Source organism: Lucilia sericata, unplaced genomic scaffold, assembly GCF_015586225.1.
Source record: "Lucilia sericata isolate MDLA Ls3-8-SP2 unplaced genomic scaffold, ASM1558622v1 Contig000265F_arrow, whole genome shotgun sequence".
Classification (NCBI taxonomy): Eukaryota; Metazoa; Arthropoda; class Insecta; order Diptera; family Calliphoridae; genus Lucilia; species Lucilia sericata.
Window position 1 is genome coordinate 271,550 of NW_023994290.1, and position 8,454 is coordinate 280,003.

Here is an 8,454-nt window from a genome sequence, read left to right on the forward strand (position 1 = left end):
CACTTAACAATCTTATTCAAAAGCTGTTTCTCTAACACAAATGAACAAATCTTTGAAACATTTCCAATTTCAACAGAATACTTTCCTTCTAGTTCTTATTAAAAGTGAGCAATTTCCACCTAATGAAAAACATATTAGACTAACAGCTCTTTTTTTTAAGTTATTTCCTAAACCTATGTAAATATTTATAGAATTTTTTTAATTATCTCTAAAAAAAACTCAAAACTATTTATATTATTTGAAAAATTTTTAAACTACTAAACTAATAAATTACTAAATTAACTCTTTACTACTAAATTTCTCAATTTTTTTAGTTAGTATTTAAATAATTATACTTATAAAACTAAAACTAAATAAAGAATATTTAAAAGAAATAAAAATTTATATAAAATAAATTGTAAAAATTATTACCAAAATACAGAAATAACTTAAAATAAAACTTTTACTATATTTTTATGATATTGAAAAATAAATAACAAACAATAATAAAAAAAAAAATTAAATAAAAACAAGAGTTTTAATCAAATTTAAGTCTAAAATTAGGGCAAAAGGTATGACTTCCCTATAGCCAAACCTCTTTTAAAACACCCCCTATATTACAATTAATTTCAAACTACATTTATTTCAAAAGCTTGTAAAAGATTTTATTGCATTATTTTAATTAAATCAAAAAGCTTAAGCATTAAGCACTGCCCTTGAGAACGCCTTAGAAAACTAATAGCACTTTTAAGCGCTTAAAAACTCTACAACAATTTCTTCAACCCCACAGCCCCATCTTACTGCTGAGTACTAAACAAATAACTCAACATGGAGGGTTGGACATGAAACTTAATTTGAGCCTCTTCCCATTTAGTATGCACCAATTTCTGTAGAGGCGTATTAACCGTCGGCTCATCCTTAGCCGCCGATGTTTCATCCTTCGAAAAATTATCCTCTTTCGAAGGTCTAGCCGCAATAGAAGTATTTTCCGAAGAAGATTGTTGATTTTCCAACATACCAGCAGCCTGTTCGTTATAAACACGATTATCAATAGTCATGGCTATTTCACGACCCGAGCAACTATAGTAATACAAATCAAAACGTGATTCAGCATGATAATTACGCAACAGCTCAGGATTTTTATTAAACATGACACCATAATGTCCCGCACACAGTGTTATCCATATGGGACAATTGGGTGTCTTAAGGCGTGAGCCTGGTTGACGTGCCACTGCTGTATTAAGCTGGCCACTTTCATTTTCCCACAGCAGTAAACCAATGGCACAACGTTTTAAAATACCATATTGGGGAGAGGCCTAGAAGAAAACTGTTTAAAAACTAACATTTTTTAGAATTTCTTTTAGCTACTCACATAACTATTTTCATCGCCCACATTTATAACACCATTGTGTATGTAGGGCGTGGCTCGTCCGGTAAGTAAAAGTGTTACTATCATTAGAGAACCTTCCTCATTGTTGCTCATGGTTAGGGGAACAATTTTAGTAGAATCGAGGTCACTGCGTACCCTTGAAAATAGGCAATAGATTAAAATATTTTCTTGGCAAGATACTTTTCTATAAGAAAACTGTGTAGACAAGACACTTTTCTATAAGAGAACTGTTTAGGCTGGATACTTTTCTAGAAGAAAACTGACTAGGCTAGACTCTATTCTAGAAGAAAACTGTCTAGGCAGGACACTTTTCTAGAAGAAAACTGACTATGCTAGACTCTATTCTAGAATAAAACTAACTAGTCTGCATTCTAGAAGAAAACTATCTAGGCAAGACACCTTTTTATAAGGAAACTGTCTAGGCAAGACACTTTTCTATAAGAGAACTGTCTAGGCAAGATACTTTTCTATAAGAAAACTGTCTAGGCAAGACACTTTTCTAGAAGAAAACTGACTAGGCTAGACTCTATTCTAGAAGAAAACTGTCTAGGAAAGACACTTTTCTAGAAGAAAACTAACTAGGATAGACTCTAGATGAAAACTGACTTGGTTAGACTCTATTCTAGAAGAAAACTGTCTAGGCAAGACTCTATTCTAGAAGAAAACAGACTAGGCTAGACTCTATTCTATAAAAAAAACTGTCTAGGCAAGAAAAATATCAATCTCGAACTTACTTGCCCATAGTGCGTGTCAAAACAGCGCTATACAAAAACAACAAAGTACCAGGAGCATCTTCTTCGGTAAACTGCAAGCAAACGAACAATTTTTAAATAAAATTCAATACAATTTTTTAAAATTTTCCTTAAAACAAAAATACTTACAATTTTAAAATAACGTTTAACAAAAAACTCCAATTCCTCATTGGGATTTAAATGGAAAATATAAAGCTATAATACAATAACAAATTAAATCTTACATAACTTTGAAGAATATGGGAAAAATTTTAACCTTTTCAGTTATGCCATCATGAAAATAGGTGGCGCTATGTTCCACAAAACACTCATCATCGGGTGATGGTAAAACCATAACGACTTTTGATTTATCCGCTATAGAACGTAAAATTTCCAATAAAGCCAAGAGTAAAGATTCGCGTTGCATATCGAGAGAGGGTTGTAGAGGACTTAAGAATAGAATAGAGTTATGTAATAATAGTATTTGAATTTATTTTAAAAGTTAATACTCTGCCATGGCAGCACTCCTAGAGGATTTACGACCAAATAGCAAATGTTTTAATATAAAACCCTGAACCACTGATAATAGACCGCGGGTAGCATTACGCGGAGACCTTAAGCCATAGGCAAATTCTTCTTTTGCTGAACCAAAGGTAAAGGGAGTTTGAGTCCATTCTGCTCTCATGGGTATGGCCGAGGTGCCAAAAACTAATTGTCTTAGTTCCTTTTAAAATTACAAAATTAACTACGATTTTTTTTTAACCACAAGAAAAACTTACCACTGCCAATTCTGGCGTTATGGGAGTACCACCGAGTTGCTTAAATTGAGCTGCCATCTAATTTTTTTTTAATTTAATCCTTTGTTTCCTAACGTCTGCTGTCTTTGCTCTATGTTTTAAGAATAATTGCTTTCACATTTCTTACTTTACCATGTTAACTTTCTAACAATTTATTTCCGTTGCAATTCGTTTTTTTTTCTTTTTCAATTCATAACTTTCACACCCACTTTTGCTTGTTTAATTTTAATTTGCATATTTGTTTGAATATGTTATTATTAAATATTGATATGAGCCTATTATATTGCACTTGATTTTTATTGTTATAGTTTATATATCAACCTTTATAGTACATCTATACTTGTATTTAAGCTGTCACTCAAAAGTTATGATTTCTTTTTAGTTTTATTTCAGTAGCAAACTAATTTTTGCTGTTTTTTTTTCGGTTGAAGTTTTTAAATGATTTTCAATTGCACACCAAAATAACGGTATATTACATGCAATCGCAAAAAAAAAGTGTGAAGTGGTTGTTTGTATGTGTTGCAAAAAAGGATTGTTTGTATTTTTGTGTTTGTTGAATTACTGGCAATAGTTTAATGTGTTATTAGTTCAAGTACAGCGTAAATATATTCAATATTTGTTAAAAAGTTTTAAATATTAAAGTAATTTATTCAAAAAAGTGAAATGTTTACTAACTAGATGTGTGTTTTTAAACAATAATTAGTAAGCCATATACTTCACAGTAGGAATTTTATATAATGAAATGGAAATTACATTATAAATTTCAATAATTTTGAATCAAATCGAAACTATAGTAAATATAGAAGACTATTAATCTTAAAGTAGATTTAGGGTCACAGTATATTAAACTCAACAACCTTTTTTGCAGACTACATTACTTCTTTTCCACTTTAGTCTTACATTTTGCTTTAAAGCTATAACTTTTTCTCACCTTTTTGCATTCTTCATGAGACATATTTTCTTTTTATTTCATTTTACTGGGGGTTTTAAAAAAATTTATAATTACCTTAGATTTTGTATCCCAACTCTGCAATAGCTCTTAACATAATTGTCCTCCTATAAATCCTTTCATTTCTACAACCAAAATAATCAATTCACAGCTTTTTTTTAAATTCTGTAATGACATAAATATATTTATTATTAAATAATGCATATTAAGTCTTTTATAAAGTAAAAAACATGCTCATCAAACTCACTTTCTATTACCAACATTACCATATTATCCTCTGAGGTTCCTTAAAATCTTTCCATTTAATTTCTTTTGTAAAGAATATATAAAATGTTAAAGCATTTAAAACAACATAGAAACCCAACTCTAGCCATTGAGCTAAACGATTTTTAGGATTTGGACGAGTATTTAAACGGAATAAAACAAAAGGTATTAGGAAATAGCGTACTTCCAATAAACGTTGAAAACATAAAACCAAAAAGACCGCCAAGCAAAACATTAATTTAAAAGAAAAACGTAAATGTTTAATGCCCTGTTGTATAAACATTAAGGCTAAAACATAGACAGGACACATGGCATAACGGAACCAAGAATAACGATGATAAAAACGATGCCATATATAGAAAATATAATGACGATTATCGGCCAATAGATAAGGATGAACTAAAGTATTCCATTTGACTATAAGCATAAAAACACCGGTAAGAAAGATGAATACAAGTTTTTCTTTTAACAGCAGTTGTAGAGTGGAACGCAATTGACAGAGCGTATTGGAGACGGCAAATATTAGGCAGAATAGGGAGAAATAAAATAACTGTAAAGATGTTATAGGTATTAGAATTAATTTGTTGTTTTTTTTTAGAGCAAAGTTTAAAATACCTGTGGTACATGGATGGTGGCTTCATGAGCCCTTTTATCTCCCAATACTATGGAACCATTGAGATAAACAAAACCTATGAAGGGCAGTATTATAATCATATAGAAAGAGCATTTTTTCAAAATATGCCAAATGCATTTCAGTAAGAGTTTAAAATTACTGACGATTTCCAACAAGACCTTGAAAGAAGAAGAACGAAAGCATGAGAAATTTTAAAGAAAAATATTAAAAAAAAGAAGAAAAAGAAAGGATCATCTGTGATCACAACAATTTCCTCTCTTTTATACATAAAACGTAAAATCGGCTCTAATTATTTAAATAACTTATGGAAAAAAACTGATTTACATCTGTGATCACCAAAAATTTTCATCAATAATCGATTTTAAAGAGACCCAATCGCAAAAGGGAAGGCAACCTACTTTCATTTCCCATTAATAATCATCTTTTAAATGAAAAAACTACAATCGGCTCTACTCCCTTAAATAGTGAGCCAGTCACAAAACGGAAGTAAATTGGTGATCACTTTGGTTTCTCAGCTCATATCAACATTTATATGAAACACTCGAAATGGATGGTCTTGCTCAAATAGTGGCCCATGCGATTTTTAAAAAGTCTTTTAATTTGCCATCATTTTTATACAAAAAAATCTGTTGTTTACCTTTGGTTTATATAGTTTAACCTCCTGTGCCTTGATTCGTTTAAATTCTGCATAATTTTTGGTTAAAATATCCAAGGCTGTAGTGCCAAAAGCCATGCCCAGCCAGACAACATTAGTCTGGCGCATAAGAACACTAGCAGCAGCTAAAATTTAAATTTCCATTAGAAAATCTTTCCAAATTTATTTTCAACACAAAACTTACCATAAACAGAAGCCTGCAAATGCTGTTCCTTTTGCCAGTACATATAAAACATTAGGACAGCAGTCAGAGACAAAGTGTCGGTATAGTAAAGATGTGAAAAGAAGTATAAAGGAGGTAGAGCGGCTATGGTGAAAGCATCTAGGGCGGCTAAGGACGATTGTATATTATCCAAATTGCGGCGTCTGATTTTATAGAGTAAAACTACATTTATAGCAGCTGCAGCCAAAGAAATCAATCTTAAACCCAATACCGAACAAAAATCCAAAGGATTTAATATCAAGGAGAACAAGTAAAGACCAGGGAAGGTGGTGATTTTAGAATCCCACTAAATCGTAATTAATTTATTAAATTGTATGCTTAAATATAGTTTTGCACCTACCACTTCGAATCTTTTATTACAAAAATGTAGTCCTTGCCTCAAATGAAACTCCTCATCTATAACCATTTGGGTGGTGGCATAGACTCTTAGAAAGAGAGGCAATGAATAGGCCAGAAATAGTAATGGCAATAATATGGGCCATATATAAGTTTGCATTGTGTTTTAGTTATTATGTTGACAAATTTTTTAATTTGTTTAATTACTTTTATACTGTTAAGAACAATTAAAAATAACTTTTTAGCCGGCTTTTTTTCAATTCCGCGTCAGGGCACGTCAGCTGTTTTTTTTTAGTTTTTTGTTTTGTTTACATCAGCTTGCTCTTTTTGAAAGCAAGTATTCACTGTGAAATGTTAGTATCAGAGTAAAAATGTTGAATGTTGAAAAGCAGGGTTGGTATTTAGGAATTATATGGAGAATAGTAACGTTTTTCTATTATTTGAATTGTATTTCAAAAAGTTATTTAATTAAATAAATAGAAGTAAGACGGTTTTAGTTATTAATAAATGATAGTAATCTGCAATCTCTCACTATTTCAGTTCTAGTTCTGTTCTAGTTCTGTTGTAGTAAAAAATGTTGAATGTCGAAAAGCAGAGTTGTTATTTAGGAATTATATAGAGAATAGTAACGTTTTCCTATTATTTGAATTGTTTTTCAAAAAGTTATTTAATTAAATAAATAGAAGTAAGACGGTTTTAGTCATTAATAAATGATAGAAATCTGCAATCTCTCACTATTTCAGTTCTAGTTCTGTTCTGTTCTAGTTCTGTTCTAGTTCTGTTCTAGTTCTGTTCTAGTTCTGTTCTAGTTCTGTTCTAGTTCTGTTCTAGTTCTGTTCTAGTTCTGTTCTAGTTCTGTTCTAGTTCTGTTCTAGTTATGTTCTAGTTCTGTTCTAGTTCTGTTCTAGTTCTGTTCTAGTTCTGTTCTAGTTCTGTTCTAGTTCCGTTCTATTTCTGTTCTAGTTCTGTTCTAGTTCTGTTATAGTTCTGTTCTAGTTCTGTTCTAGTTCTGTTCTAGTTCTGTTCTAGTTCTGTTCTAGTTCTGTTCTAGTTCTGCTCTAGTTCTGTTCTAGTTCTGTTCTAGTTCTGTTCTAGTTCCGTTCTATTTCTGTTCTAGTTCTGTTCTAGTTCTGTACTTGTTTTGTTCTAGTTCTGTTCTAGTTTTGTTCTAGTTCTGTTCTAGTTCTCTTCTAGATCTGTTCTAGTTCTGTTCTAGTTCTGTTCTAGTTCTGTTCTAGTTCTGTTCTAGTTCTGTTCTAGTTCTGTTCTAGTTCTGTTCTAGTTCTGTTCTAGTTCTGTTCTAGTTCTGTTCTATTTCTGTTCTAGTTCTGTTCTAGTTCTGTTCTAGTTCTGTTCTAGTTCTGTTCTAGTTCTGTTCTAGTTCTGTTCTGTTCTAGTTATGTTCTAGTTCTGTTCTAGTTCTTTTCTAGTTCTGTTCGAGTTCTGTTCTAGTTCTGTTCTAATTCTGTTCTAGTTCTATTCTAGTTCTGTTCTAGTTCTATTCTAGTTCTGTTCTAGATCTGTTCTAGTTCTGTTCTGTTCTAGTTCTGTTCTAGTTCTGTTCTAGTTCTGTTCTAGTTCTGTTCTAGTTCTGTTCGAGTTCTGTTCTAGTTCTGTTCTAATTCTGTTCTAGTTCTATTCTAGTTCTGTTCTAGTTCTATTCTAGTTCTGTTCTAGATCTGTTCTAGTTCTGTTCTAGTGCTGTTCTAGTTCTGTTCTAGTTCTGTTCTAGTTCTGTTCTAGTTCTGTTCTAGTTCTGTTCTATTCTAGTTCTGTTCTAGTTCTGTTCTAGTTCTGTTCTAGTTCTGTTCTAGTTCTGTTCTAGTTCTGTTCTATTCTAGTTCTGTTCTAGTCTGTTCTAGTTCTAGTTCTGTTCTAGTTCTTCTAGTTCTGTTCTAATTCTGTTCTAGTTCTGTTCTAGTTCTGTTCTAGTTTTGTTCTAGTTCTGTTCTAGTTTTGTTCTAGTTCTGTTCTAGTTCTGTTCTAGTTCTGTTCTAGTTCTGTTCTAGTTCTGTTCTAGTTCTGTTCTAGTTCTGTTCTAGTTCTGTTCTAGTTCTGTTCTAGTTCTGTTCTAGTTCTGTTCTAGTTCTGTTCTAATTCTGTTCTAGTTCTGTTCTAGTTCTGTTCTAGTTTTGTTCTAGTTCTGTTCTAGTTCTGTTCTAGTTCTGTTCTAGTTCTGTTCTAGTTCTGTTCTAGTTCTGTTCTAGTTCTGTTCTAGTTCTGTTCTAGTTCTGTTCTAGTTCTGTTCTAGTTCTGTTCTAATTCTGTTCTAATTCTGTTCTAGTTCTGTTCTAGTTTCTGTTCTAGTTCTATTCTAGTTCTGCTCTAGTTCTTTTCTAGTTCTGTTCTATTTCTGTTAATCGATTTACATTGCACTCTTTCGACTTTCTCTTTTCAAAATCTAGATTTGAATAATTTTAGAAAATATTGAATTTTACAAGTTTCACTTTAATTGTGCAAGATTTAGGTCCAGGTTTTCTATTAATTCTTTACCGT

The 8,454-nt window shown here is 31.4% G+C and overlaps 2 protein-coding genes across 2 annotated transcripts; both read right to left on the reverse strand.

The window, feature by feature from the left end:
• Nucleotides 1–629: 629 nt before the first annotated feature.
• Nucleotides 630–3,242, reverse strand: LOC119602955 (inactive ubiquitin carboxyl-terminal hydrolase MINDY-4B). The gene is made up of 7 exons (XM_037954788.1): nucleotides 2,880–3,242; nucleotides 2,610–2,824; nucleotides 2,378–2,549; nucleotides 2,251–2,316; nucleotides 2,104–2,174; nucleotides 1,352–1,505; nucleotides 630–1,295 (listed from the first exon to the last, which is right to left on the reverse strand). The coding sequence occupies exons 1-7, from the start codon at nucleotides 2,934–2,936 to the stop codon at nucleotides 777–779; spliced, it is 1,254 nt and encodes a 417-aa protein (XP_037810716.1). The 5' UTR covers nucleotides 2,937–3,242; the 3' UTR covers nucleotides 630–776.
• A 726-nt stretch (nucleotides 3,243–3,968) lies between these two features.
• On the reverse strand, nucleotides 3,969–6,247 carry LOC119602958 (putative Dol-P-Glc:Glc(2)Man(9)GlcNAc(2)-PP-Dol alpha-1,2-glucosyltransferase). The gene is made up of 5 exons (XM_037954790.1): nucleotides 5,963–6,247; nucleotides 5,584–5,908; nucleotides 5,382–5,524; nucleotides 4,726–4,902; nucleotides 3,969–4,660 (listed from the first exon to the last, which is right to left on the reverse strand). Exons 1-5 carry the CDS (start codon nucleotides 6,116–6,118, stop codon nucleotides 4,109–4,111), a joined length of 1,353 nt encoding a protein of 450 aa, XP_037810718.1. The 5' UTR covers nucleotides 6,119–6,247; the 3' UTR covers nucleotides 3,969–4,108.
• Between the last annotated feature and the right edge of the window lie 2,207 nt (nucleotides 6,248–8,454).